This window comes from Malurus melanocephalus, unplaced genomic scaffold (genome assembly GCF_030028575.1).
Source record: "Malurus melanocephalus ecotype Western Australia unplaced genomic scaffold, MMel_1.1 scaffold_617, whole genome shotgun sequence".
NCBI lineage: Eukaryota > Metazoa > Chordata > Aves > Passeriformes > Maluridae > Malurus > Malurus melanocephalus.
The window spans coordinates 287,895-301,195 of record NW_026623849.1 but is presented as its reverse complement, the minus strand read 5'-3'; the positions used below and the strand labels follow the sequence as shown (position 1 = coordinate 301,195).

Sequence of the window (13,301 nt, the reverse complement as noted above, 5' to 3'; positions counted from 1 at the left end):
AAAAAAAAAAAAAAAAATTTGTTTTTATTTTTTTTTTTCCTTGACACCTGGGAAACCGCTGCCCCCCTCAGAACTAACCAAAGACAATGGTTCACTGTGCAGGCTGCAAAAGGCCGATCTTGGACCGGTTTTTGTTGAATGTACTGGACAGGGCTTGGCATGTGAAGTGTGTTCAGTGCTGTGAATGTAAATGCAATTTGACAGAGAAATGCTTTTCACGGGAAGGCAAGCTTTACTGCAAAAACGACTTCTTTCGGTGAGTACCGGCCTCCACCTGCCCCGCCGCTCCTCTCTATTCGTTTTCGTCTCCATTTTTTTCCCCTTTATTTTTGTTGTTTTCCCCGTTGTCAGCGGGACCCACAAGCGCCTCTTCCTTCCCCGTGACACGCGAACATCTCAGATCGCGGTGGTTTGTCCCGGTGATTTCAGGGTGGGAGGATAGCGGGTGGGAATCGGGGACAGGGACGGGGACGGGCCCGTTGATGCCGCCGCTCTCCGCGTCCCCCGGCCGGGCTCGAGTTGCCCGAAGTTCCCTCCAAACTATCGACCGGCGGGACGGTGCGGGCCGGACCCGGGGCGGGGTTTTGGGGCACGGGTACCGGCCCGGGCCCGGTGCTGCGGAGCGAGGGTGATTCCTCCGAGGCTTTCCGCGGCTGTGAACGCGGCGCTGCCCGGGCCGGAGCCCGTCGCTGTCCCCGGTGCCGCCGGGCGAGAAAGGCCCGGTGCGGGCGCTCCGCGGGCCCAGCGCATCCCGTCCAACCGAGCCAGGCCGCCCCGAGGGCAGTGACCCTTCGCCGGTGGGAGGATGAATGGATGGAGAGGGCGGCGGGCACGGACGCTCGCTCTCCGCCGCTTTCCCCGCTCATCCCGGCCCGCTGCGGCGCCGGCATCAATCCCGGGCTCGGAGCGGCCACCGGTGCCGCTGCCCGGCCGGGCCCCGCCGCCGCACACCGGCGATAAGGACAAGGAGCGGCTCGGGGCCGGGGTGGCCGCGGAGCCCCGGCCGCTCACGGGCACAACGCCCGGCCCGACGCGGTGGAGCGCGGCACCGAGCCCGCTACCGCTTCTCCCTGGGCACGGGCACCGGCACAGTCCCGAGCCCCGCCGCTTCTCTCCGGGAAGGGGCCCGGCCCTGCCCCGCTCCCGGTTCCGAGAGCCCCGCGGGGATGAACGGGTTACGGAAGGTCTCCGGTCCCGCTGTACCCCGGCTCCCCGCGCCGGCCTTGCCTGCACCGGCGGCTCCTCCGGCCGGAGCGCGACCGARGCCGGTACCGACAATACAGAACGYACAGAATTTCTGCGCGCTGTTTGTWAGAGCACCCTTAACGCGGGTGTCGGGGCGCAGGGACACCCGGGCAGCGCAGCCCCGGCGTTCAGCAACGCCGAGCACAGCCCCGCTCCTGCCGCGCAGGCCGGGTTCGATTTTTAGTTTTAATAAAGATATAATATCGGGAAGAGAGAGCGCTCCGCAGGGATGCTGTATTTTATTTAATCCCGTTTTGCATGGCCGAGCAGGRTGTGCGGAGGCCGCGGCTCGGGGCGCGGGGCCCGCGGCTCGGCGGGCGCTGCTGATCCGCTGCCCGGCCTCTCTCCGCAGGTGTTTCGGGACCAAGTGCGCGGGCTGTGCCCAGGGCATCTCCCCCAGCGACCTGGTCCGCAGGGCGCGGAGCAAAGTGTTCCACTTGAACTGTTTTACGTGTATGATGTGTAACAAGCAACTCTCCACCGGCGAGGAGCTCTACATCATAGACGAGAACAAGTTTGTCTGCAAAGAAGATTACCTAAATAACAGCAATACTGCCAAAGAAAACAGCCTGCATTCAGGTGAGGGAGCGCGGCCGGGCTGACCAGGGCAGGGATGCGCCCAGCACCCGCTGCTCCTTGGAATGAGACGCTCCTCTCCTTCCTCCTCCTTTCCTCTCTGATTTCTCCTGTCTTCTTTCTCCTCTCCCTCCTTTATCCNTCTCTGATTTCTCCTGTCTTCTTTCTCCTCTCCCTCCTTTATCCCTTCTCCTCTCCCTTGTTTCCTTCCTTCTCTGATTTCTCTGTCTTCTTTCTCCTCTCCTTCCTTTATCCCTTCTCCTCTCCCTTGTTTTCTTCCTTCTCTCTCTTCTCCCTTTATTCTCCTATCCCTTTCTTTTCCTCTCCTTCTTTTCTCATTTTCTCTTTTTTCTTCCTCCCTTTCTCCTCTTCTCTCCCTTCTTTCTCCTCTCTCCCGGTCCTACCGCGGCCCATCTCTCACGGTCGGTATTTTCCCTCCGGCCGCCCCCGGCTGAGCGTGACCCGGTTTATTCTCCCCCAGCCACCACCGGCAGTGACCCCAGCCTGTCCCCCGACTCTCAAGACCCCTCCCAGGACGACGCCAAGGAYTCGGAAAGCGCCAACGTGTCCGACAAGGAGACGGGGAGCAACGAAAACGACGACCAGAACCTGGGGGCCAAGCGGCGGGGACCCCGCACCACCATCAAAGCCAAACAGCTAGAGACTCTGAAAGCCGCCTTCGCGGCCACCCCAAAACCCACCCGGCACATCAGGGAGCAGCTGGCACAGGAGACCGGCCTCAACATGCGGGTCATCCAGGTACCGCCGCCTCCGGGCACCGAGCACGGCTCCGGGGGATGCGGGGGCGAGGAGAGGCCGGTGCCCGGCACCCTCCGTACTGCGGGGACCGAGGAAGCTCCGCCGGCGCTTGAAATCGTTATTACCGAGGCGCCCCGGTATCTTCCCGGCGCTTCCCGGCGCTTCCCGGCGCTTCCCGGCTCTGCAGCCCCGGCCGGTCGGCGGGGACAGAGCCGCGGGTTTATTCGCAAAAGTCCTAAAGAAGCTGCAAATAGTATCGAAATTAATAACCAGAAATGTGAGGGGTTAATGGGTAAATAAGAATGACAACGCGCTGGAATTATTAAAAGGTTTATAAACCCGCAGCGCTGGGGTAATGGGGGGTTAAAGGACCATTAAAGACGAGGTTAGATTGGAGAGGCTCAGTGTGAGGGTAATTAGCAGTAATCTTGTCAGGGTAATAAGAATTAACTCAATCATTCTTGACCTGCAGCCGGTAGGGAGCGGGGCCGCCGTCACGCGTGGGTTCGGCCGCGCTTGGAACGCGGTTCGGGGCGCAGCGGGCTAAAGAGACCGGGAAAGGGGAAAAGCGCAGCCTCGGGACGGGGATGGAGATGGGGACGGAGGAAAGGGGGAGCAGGGCGGCGGCGGCGGAGCGTCCCGGGCTCCCGTGAGCGGGACCCGCAGCCCCGCAGCTCCCGTGACCGGGTCCTCTCCCGCCGCCCTGGCAGGTCTGGTTCCAGAACCGGCGCTCCAAGGAGCGGCGGATGAAGCAGCTGAGCGCGCTGGGCGCCCGGCGACACGCGTTCTTCCGCAGCCCGCGCAGGATGCGGCCGCTCGTGGACCGGCTGGAGCCCGGCGAGCTCATCCCAAACGGGCCCTTCTCCTTCTACGGAGGTGGGTACCGCGCTCCTCCCGCGCTGCTTTGCTCCGCGCCGGGATGCGGGGACACCCGCCGGGACGCGCCCGGCTCCTGACTCCCCGTTCTCCGCTTCCCCGCACCCGCAGCGCTGCCGCAGGGCTCTCGGGGTTCCCCCGCTGTTCCCCGGTGGTTTTGGGATGCCAGTTTGTGTCGGTGTCCCCGCTGCTCTGCGGGAATGGGGTCCCGGGGCTGCCGGAACGCGTTTCTCCCTCGCGTTCGTGGGTGACACCCCGAGCCCCCGGTCCATCCCCGCCTCCGTGGGAGCGCTCCCCTGTCGTCCCCTCTCGGGTTCCTGCACCCCCGTTACCATCCCTCTGTCTCTCCTTGTCCGCCAGATTATCAGAGCGAGTATTACGGCCCTGGAAGCAATTACGATTTCTTCCCGCAAGGACCGCCTTCGTCTCAAGCGCAGACCCCCGTGGATCTCCCGTTCGTGCCCTCGTCGGGGCCGTCAGGGACCCCGCTGGGGGCCATGGACCACCCCCTGCCCGGACATCACCCCTCGAGTGAGGCTCAGCGCTTCACCGACATCATGTCGCACCCCCCGGGAGACTCGCCCAGCCCCGAACCCAACCTGCCCGGGTCCTTGCACTCCATGTCCGCGGAAGTTTTTGGYCCCAGCCCCCCATTTTCGTCGATATCCGTCAACGGTGGTGCTAACTACGGCAATCACTTGTCCCACCCTCCAGAAATGAACGAAGCAGCTGTGTGGTAGCTTTAAAACAAACTGGGTCTAAGTAAGTGATGATCATCTAGTCTGCTTATTGTTATGGTGTACAGAAATGAATTAATATAACATCTCTCCCGCCCTAAGACAATGTTACCTTGGGAACGAACTGAATCCAATTGCTCCAAGGCAAGCTTTGCTCTAGACCAGGACAATCTCCATGTTATGGTTGTATCAAACAAGCGAGGGGACTTTTTTTGTACCATTGACAAAGAAACTGGGGAAGCTGTACAGTAAAATGCTGCCATTCCGTAGGATGGCGTGAGTTTGATTACCCTGTTGGATGTCATCCTAAGAGCCACAATCCTTAGAAACTTCTCGTTTAAAAAAAAAAAAATTAAACAAATAATTGAATGAAGGAAAGGTCAAAGAAAAGGGGAAAAAAAGCTTGAAGAACTCTCTAGCGTTCCCGGTTAAGGATGGTTCTGGCATTATGAATCTGTTTGTTCATTTTTGTCTCTCAGAAAGTTCGACAACAAGAAACTCTTTTTAGCTTCAGCCATTTCAGCCTGCTGACGATCAGGTGGGACAACTTTTCCTTTCTTTTTTTCTTTTCTGTTTTGTTTTGGTTTTTGTTTTGTTTTGTTTTTTCCAAAAATAGCAAATACTAAATGTTAAGCCCTCAGCACCAACTCTTCTACCTTCACAAAGCTACACGTACAAAACCTCCTCATCATAGCAAAGGTCACCACCCAGACCTCTAACGAAAATGACTTGAAAAAACAAACAAACAAACAAAAAGTATTCTACCTTCACAGAGAGAGAAAAGCTAAACAAAAAGACTCTATTGAACTAAAAACAGTCAACTGTTTACGTCTAATGTTAAATTCAGGAGCTCAATGTTTTACTAATAAATCCTGTTTTAGAAAAACCTCTTGTTCAAAAGCAAAAGATTTTGAGCAGCCAACCAAAATAGTTCATTTTCTTTTCTGTAGATGTTCTAACAGATTGCAGGGCTTGTGGTTCACTGTGCTAGTTTGTAAAAGGTGTTGTTTACAGAAGGCAAAGAAAAAAAAAAMCCCACAAAACCCAGACAGTTGCCAAATAAAGTAAATATATAGCACAAATACTGTAAGGTGCTTTGCACCAGCAACCCGAGAAGGTGTTTAAAAAAAGTGTTACAAGGTTAAAAAGAAAAAAAAAAAAAAGACAAACATCTTTGCTAATTTTTAGTCCTGTTGAACATTCATGGAATTGTTAATATGACTTATATAGACCCACACAGGTTTTATTTTTGTGTCTTTAAAATAAAAGTCCAAAATATTTAAATTTTATGGTCAAATATGCAGTCAACAGCTGCTACWTTTTTCTTTATATATTAAATTTCTCATATGTCTTTTATTGTTCTAATGAACCTAAGCTTGTGTGACCTCCAGTGCATATTAGACCATTCACTGTATGAAAGAAAACATGTTGGATAAAATTTGTGCGTTTTTAATAAAATTAGAAAATCTGATGTTTAGATAACTTGTGTTTCATTTGATGTTTTAAGCAATTTTTTTGAAATTGATCCTCTTGAGTAAAATAGCCCTGAGATAGAATGATCCACTCTGCTGATAATCCTGGGGAGCTCTTTTGCTCTGGTAGAAGTCTAAACCCTGGTGTCGATGCAGACAGCGGCCAGAGGCAGCTCCAGCMTTTCTTTCCATCTCCAGGCTCAGTTGTTCAAGTCCAAATACCCTGTTCTGCTGGATTTTAATTTTTTAAAATTCAGGAATAATCTAATTATTCAATATCTTTAGTTGTTTGCCGTCTGTTTGCTAAGAGAGAATATTCGAAATGCTGATTTTATGCGTAAACAAAAATGTGTTGTAAATGTAAAATGCTTGCAAAGATATGGTTTGCAGATGATCTAGTTTTAGTTAATTCTCTAAAGGTAATTTTACTTTTTTTTTTTTCCTAATTGGATGGTTTGGGCACAGCTCAACCTCAATGTCCGGAAAGTAATTTTAATCCTTTATTCTTAGAGCTGAGGCAGAGTCAATGGTTTGATGGTGTTCGGTCTTTCTGAAGTTCTCAAAGGGCAGTGGGGGAAGAATATTTTGCTTTGCACTCGATACAGCCTCATTCTCTCGGAGAAAAAAAAAATGAAACAAAAAAAAAAAATCTAGAGCCTTGAGAAATGCCAGATTTCCTGTTTTAATTATCAATCATGGCAGAATCCTGAATATTCAGTTCTTCAAAAGCAAAAGTCTCGTTGGTTCCGAGAGGACTTTGCCCTGTGTTAGAGACAAAGAGTCAGGTTCGGTTCAGAGAACTCTCTGGTGTGTTCCTCCTGCTGGGTTAATGGAATGGGATCAGCTGGAATTGCATCTTCTTCCTCTCTCAACTCACCGTGGCTTGGGTTGGCTTCTCTTTTATTTGCTGTAGACGCAGAATTTTATGCTAAACCCCAGATTTCTACGTTCCCAGTGTTTCCCATCATTTCTCTCTTTGGACCGGGGGGATAAAGAACCAACTCCAAATGCTTTAAAGTTGTATAGTTTGTAATTTTCAATGGTGATTTTTGATTTTGTTCACTACCTAATTTTTACACCCAGCAGAGGGGCCACCTAGATGAAGCAATAGTTCACTTTAACACAAAATGTCTTATATAATAATAATAATATAAAGATAAAAACTATCTGCAAGGGATCTGTTAGTATTTCTAAAAAGAATAATTCATGCTTTATTAAATACAGGGGAGACTTCTTAAACTCCTGGACTCCGTGTCTAACTCATTTATTTGTCTTTTGTACTATTGCCATGTTTTGTTGCTCTGGTTTGCATTTATATAAGCAGGGGAATGGGTGATTTATTTATTCCAAACTTCTACTGATCTGGGAAAGATAAATACTGCTGTTTGTGCTGCTGGTCTGGGCTGCTGCTTTATTGTTGAATCGATGATTTTAAATGAGGATTTCACCAAATAGGCTTGTTTTGTAGGAAATTTGATCGGGAGGGGGATTTCTTTTCTTTCTTTCTTTTCTTTCTTTCTTTTCTTTTGGTCTTTTTCTTTTCTCTCATGAGCTCATTGTACAGTTTATTCTGTGTTCATCTAGGCAGCAGCTCGGTTTAGGCTCGGTTTAGGTTATAAAAATGAGATTTTGTCTTTTCCTGGCTCTTCCTTGTGGCTTTGCCGGGTTTGGGGGAGCCCAGGAGCCGTTCCCATGCCCGGGGCTGAGCGTGTCCTTGGGCTGCACTCCGGAGGCCCCGGCCCTGTGGAGATTGGAATTCTGGGCTCTTCAGAGCCAGCTCGGTGCATCTGAAGCCCCTAATCCAGCAACAATTGCACAGTCAAAACTCCTTTTGAAAGCATTGTCACGTTGGCTTCTTGTAAGTCCTTGTTTACAAGAGCATTTCCATTGACTCCGGCAGCGCTCCGTGAATGTGTGGATGGGTGGGTGGGTGGAAGGATGGATGGATGGATGGATGGATGGATGGATGGATGGATGGATGGATGGATGGATGGATGGATGGTTGTGGGAGAAGGGCCTGGAGGAATTTTGGGATCCCAGGCTGGCTTGTTGGTTCTGTAGGGCCGAGACCATGCCATGCCCAGCTCTGTGCCCCTGCGAGGCACCCCACACCTCAGGAGCCTTTTGGGAAGTAACTGCTCTCTTCTGGTCTCTCCTCCCTCTCCTGCTGCTGTTTTCCAYGCCCTGGTGCCGTGTCCCAGCCGAGGGGAGCTGGGTGATGCTGTCCCTGCCCAGGTCTGGCTGCTCACACAGCTCAGGATGGCCGGGAGTGCTCGGCTCAGAGGGTGCCAGGCTGAAGATGGGTGCAGAGCCACGRTCAGACCTGCACCAGAGCCACGGTCAGACCTGCACCAGCCACTGGGAAAAGGCTCCAGGCACATCCTGTGAGTATTACCCATGTTGGGCTGATCTGTGCGAGGGGGATTTTGGGAGGTTGATCAAAGTGTCTGTGAAATGCTGCCAGTTTTCTGCAGCCAAACCCCGGCTTTTGGCCCAAATTTCCCCACTGAGGCTCCTCTCTGCCCATTCCCTCCCTCCCAGTTCCTGCTGGGAGCCGTTTGCTCAGGCCTTTGCTCGGGGATGGAAAAGGATTTGGGAAKATCTGCATCCCACGAGTGAGGATGTACTTAAATGATGATTTGTAGACAAATGATGTGTAATATTTTAATGCCTGTACCCAGATGCTGAGAGATGGGTACTGGACACAAACTGGTAAATAAATACAATTTTAAACTACCAGTGGGGATTTACATTTTGCCATCGTAGAAAGTGGCAGATATTGCAGTGTCCTCTCAGGAATGGTTCCCTTTGCTGTAGTCTGGATTTTTTATCTTGAATAACTGTGTTGTCTTTAAGCTTTGCATGTCCTTAYGTTATGAAATAGAAGCATTTGCAATCTCCGTTCCTGTTCCTATCCCTAGCAGATAAATTCACATCTATTAAGTTTAAACAATTGAGAGATATCCTTCTGTGCTGGAGAGCTGGGAACAGGGAACTGTGATGCTAGAGCAGGTTTTGGAAGGTGCTTTCTGTGTGTCTGCCATGACACTGRGGTGCTCAGCACTCCTCCTGCCAAAAAACACCCATGGAGTTATAAATTAAATTAGTGGGACCATTAAAACATATTTTGGTTATAAATCCTTCTAGGATTTGTTTATTTGTCAATAATGCTGGTGGTGGTTTAGCTAGAGAGCATGGGCTCATGCTGGGAAAGCGGAGTTTGGTGTGGCCTGGAGAGTTGTTTGCTCCTTAAATGCAGAATTGTAATGCAGGAACTGGAGAGGAAATGTGGCCTCCAGATTCCTAAATCTGTGTCCCTGGGGTTGCTGGAACCGCGGTTTTGGGGTTTTCTCAGGGTGCTTTCAGGGTGTCCCTGCAGTGCTGTTCTCGCTGGCTCACGGGATCATTGTTTGGGATGCAGCTGTTGTTTCCATTGGCTTCTTGTGGTTTGGTTCTGGGATCATCTCTTGGTGACACACTGGGGACAAGGGGGTGGCTGGGCTCTCTTACAGCTTCTGCTGCAGGAGGCACCAAATTCAGGGACAGCTCCACTTCGGTGCCATTTGGGCACCGTTCACTCTTTGCAATTGTGACAACTGGGGACATTTTTCCTGCTTGGTTTCACCACAAGCTCCCTTCCTGTGGAATCTGACCCCGTACAGAGGCTGCTGGGATCCCACATGGTTTGGAAGGAACTCCTTGGCTCTGCTCACCCCAGGAGCCCCAGTTTGTATTTGTCACAAGGTCCCTGTGCGGTGTGAGAATTGTCACAGCCCAGGCTGGAACCTGGGCTGGAAAACACGCCCTGGCTTCCTCAGAACAGGAGTGAGAGGCATTTCCAGGGCTGGGGGTGATTTCTGGGGCTGAAGCCCATGGGAGATGTTGCTTTGCACTCTCAGCTGGTGCTCAGGATCTCCAGCCTCTCTGAGTGCTGGCGTGTCTGTGCACAGGAGAGCACCCGTGTGGTTTGCTGGAAAAATTAGATATTTTGCTCCTTCTAGAACCAGTTTGTGTCTAGTTTTAAATTGCCTTTGGGTGGCCTTTAAAATTCTTATCTGCTGGAAGCATCTTTCGGCTGTGCATCCCTTCAGACACACTCTGTTCCTTCTATTTTTCAATGTAGGAACCATTAAGSGTTGATAAAATCTTTAAAACAATTGTGTTTTTTTGAATGAGGGATGGGTTAGGAATAGCAGAAGTACTCAAGTAAATAAAAGCACAGAAGAAAAAGAATAATAAATATTAATAAGGATAGTTTTTTTATGTACATAATCTAAATTTCATGTAATTTGTTTTAGTGGATGGSGTTTGCATGTGCTCTTTTCTGCTTCTCCCCAGTTTCTTTCACTTCTTTTTTCTCTCCTTTTCATGGATAAAAGAAAATTTTGACAGAACTAGCGTGACTGAAATGAAAAAGGTCAGTTTGGAAAAGGACATTTGCTCACCAAAGCGTTGGCAAGATCAGCCCCAGCTCGTGGCTATTTTTGGCCAGCACGRGGCCCTCTGTATATGGGTCAAATTTTGCTGTTGATGAAGCAACTCAATTAAATCCAGCAGAGGCGACTCCAGGGCGGGTAATTCCCGAGGATCTGCCGGGAATCCCATTGGAATGGGTGCCTGCAGCCCCTGTGGGGCCGTGGGTGAGCTGGGAGTCCCTCACTGGGTGTGAGACTCCACATTTCCACCCCGGCCCTGTATTTCCGTGTTTCTTCATTCCTTCAGTGAAGGAATGGCTCTGGAAAATGGATCCATATTAATAACCTGTAATTATACAGCCACAGGAGGATGATACGGTCCTTCCCTGCCAAAGCTCCAATCTAATCTGACAATTTCCCAAAAGCCGAYGAGCTCCAAGGATTCGGCAGCAAAAGACGCTGAGTGAGAGAAATTGGAAGCCCTTTTTATAGCCCAGCCTGTTCCACATTCCCTCGTTTATCTGCTCCGTGTTTAGGGTGTTATTCCCATTTTAGCAAGCAGGCATGTAAATAAGAAAAGTAAAATTAAGAGGGAAAATGCCAAAGAAATGATGTCAGCGATGTTGATGGAGTTTCTGAACAGGCCGAGGGTTTCACTGAACCGACCGCGAGGCATAAAAAGCCTTTCATGAGCATCTTAAATGAAAATGTATCGATACATTTTTTTTGTACAAATATTCCCCTGCTCGATTGTGAGTCCCAGGCACGGCAGCATGGTTGGAGGGCATGTGAACCAGAAATTAAAACCCAGCCCTGGAGTCTGATTTAATTACCCTGCTAAGTGAAAGGCAGAGGAGAGAGAATAAACAGCGGYGAAGGCGACTCTGTGGGTGAAATATTTTAACAATCCCTGACTTTCATAGGCTGCATTCACTGTTTGATGTGGCTTTGTACTGACTGCACCTCCTCGTGAAAAATTGTGAATTAACAGGTTTTGTGGCTGTGRGAGTGAGGTTGGGGTGACCCAGCCRTGTGGGGTCCCCCCACATCTGAGCACAATTTTTTGTTTTGCACAGATGTCAGTGATGGATGTGGGACAGAAAAAGGAACAGCTCTGCGAGCTCTGCCAGGACCCCTCGAGTTTACAGCTGCGTGGACGCGGATTTTAATGCATTGCTGGATTTGGGATTTATATGGAGCAATTGTCCCATTAGTCTCAGTGGGTGAAATCCTGATCTCGGTGGCCTGAGTRTCAAAAACACCGTGACTTCAAGAAGCTCATTTTTTACTCCAAAGGACTAATGCAACTCCCTGTGTATTTTTTTATTAATTCTACTGGGGATCTTTTATTTAACCATCACTAAAAGCCTCTCTCCCTTCATTAACAGGGCAATTCGTTATTTGTGAGGTAGAGAACATCCCTTTTTCACTCTAAGAGTGCAGAGGTTTGAAAATGCAATTATGCAGGGGAGTCTTGGCACTAGTTCTTCGGTTGTGTGAGTGGTTAGTTACTCATAAGTAACTGCACAGGTAAGCACTTGTTCCTGCTCCTTAATTTTCCATGGATTTATTTCTCCAGGCTCCTCCCTTTGTTTATGGTAGCAGCAGGGAACAAAATACCAACAAAGTCAAAGCAAGGAAAAAAAGAAAACCCAGAAGCCAGGGAAGACACTGTCTTCCTGGTTTATAACTTTMCTGTTTTAGAAAACCATGCCTTAGCAAATAAAGAAATAAATAAATAAAAATCAGTGTTTAATTTCTCGTTGCTGGAGCAGAGGCAACCCCCCATCATCGATTATGCAGAGCATTAGAGCCATCCATCAGCCGTGATGAAATAAATACAAACTACAAAACKGAGCTGGATTTTATGCTGGTGAGTATTTTAAGGTTTTGGGGGGGTTTTGCCGTGAAAACGTGCGTTTTCAGGAAATATTTTGTTTACATAAATCGAGGTGTGTATTGTCACCGAGGTACCCAGTGTCACCCGGGTTCACAGGGAGGGTCACAGCGGGTTTCGGAAGGGGAGGGAGATATTTGGGATTTCTGGCCGCCCCCCTGTCGGTGCCTGCCCGGTTTCTCCCTGGCCGGTGGGAGCCCGGGCTGCAGGCGATGGGAATTCCTGATATTCCTCTGCCCTCTGTAGGAGAAGCGCCCGCATGAGCCGTGCTGCGGGATGGGATGCGGCCGCATCGCGCTCCATCCACCGCGGCACAAATCGCCTCCTGCGCATCTTTCTGCCTTTTAAACACATCGGGAGCGGGGAGAGCCTGGGGCTTGCAGAAAAAGGGGTGAGCACCAGCCCGCTCAGGGTCATAGGAACCTGCTGCAACCTCCGCGGCTGAAATCCCAACGCTGGSGGTGGAAAACCCAAATCCTGGAGCTGCTCCTTGTGGGGTCTGAAGCTCAGACACATCTCAGATTGGAGTTGGACCCCYGCTCCCTTGTAATCCTCTATGCTGCGCCCCAGTTCCAGGCAATTCCTTGTGTTTTGGGGTCACTTTAGACCAGAAAGGGGCCAGGAGAGGCTCGGTGGGCAAACCCAGGCAACCTGTCCCTGTTAACACTCCCTGAAGGTCACGTCTGCATCGCTTGGCTGCTGCTCCTCGGCCAGAGTTTGACCCCAGGAGCCACAATTCACGGATCCACTGCGGCTGGTGTAACTGGTGTAACTCTGGCGTAACTCCGGTGTAACCCCGGTGTAAGGGTCCGCCTGTGTGCAAGCACTGATCTGAGATCCCACCTTTGGGGTCTCGCTGCTGCGAGAGGGACTCCAGCAGAGGCCACAAAATACTTAGGAAAGAATTAATTCAGCTCTGCACAGCTGGAGTGGCTGAAAAAGTTCGRCGTTGACTAAAAGCAGTAGTTGTCAGATTGTGTATTCTTTGATAGGACTCTGCCGCTGTGCTGCCGTTATCCCGGTACCGTGAGACCCCAATCCTCAYAGCCCCGGTGTTCACAAGTACCGGGAATCCCCCGTTAGTGCTGAGGGGCCAAGGTGGGGGACTCGGGGGGGGGGATGGCTGTTTGTCACTGTCAATGTCACTGTCATTGTCACTGTCGCTGTCACCGCGGGCCGCGCACCCCGCCAGGCAAGGGGGGACAATCACCAGGTCCCGGCACACGGTGTCCCGGTTGGATCCCGGGATTGTTCCCGTTGGATCCCGGTGTGACCCCGCTGCCGTTCCCGGTCAGATCCCGGTGTGACCCCGCGGCCGTTCCCG

General features: G+C 50.8%; 1 protein-coding gene across 1 annotated transcript; it reads left to right on the top strand.

Moving 5' to 3' along the window:
• Positions 1-86: 86 nt before the first annotated feature.
• LHX1 (LIM homeobox 1) lies at positions 87-4,441 on the top strand. The gene is made up of 5 exons (XM_057383258.1): positions 87-256; positions 1,598-1,824; positions 2,303-2,580; positions 3,291-3,456; positions 3,817-4,441. Exons 1-5 carry the CDS (start codon positions 87-89, stop codon positions 4,194-4,196), a joined length of 1,221 nt encoding a protein of 406 aa, XP_057239241.1. The 3' UTR covers positions 4,197-4,441.
• Positions 4,442-13,301: the final 8,860 nt, after the last annotated feature.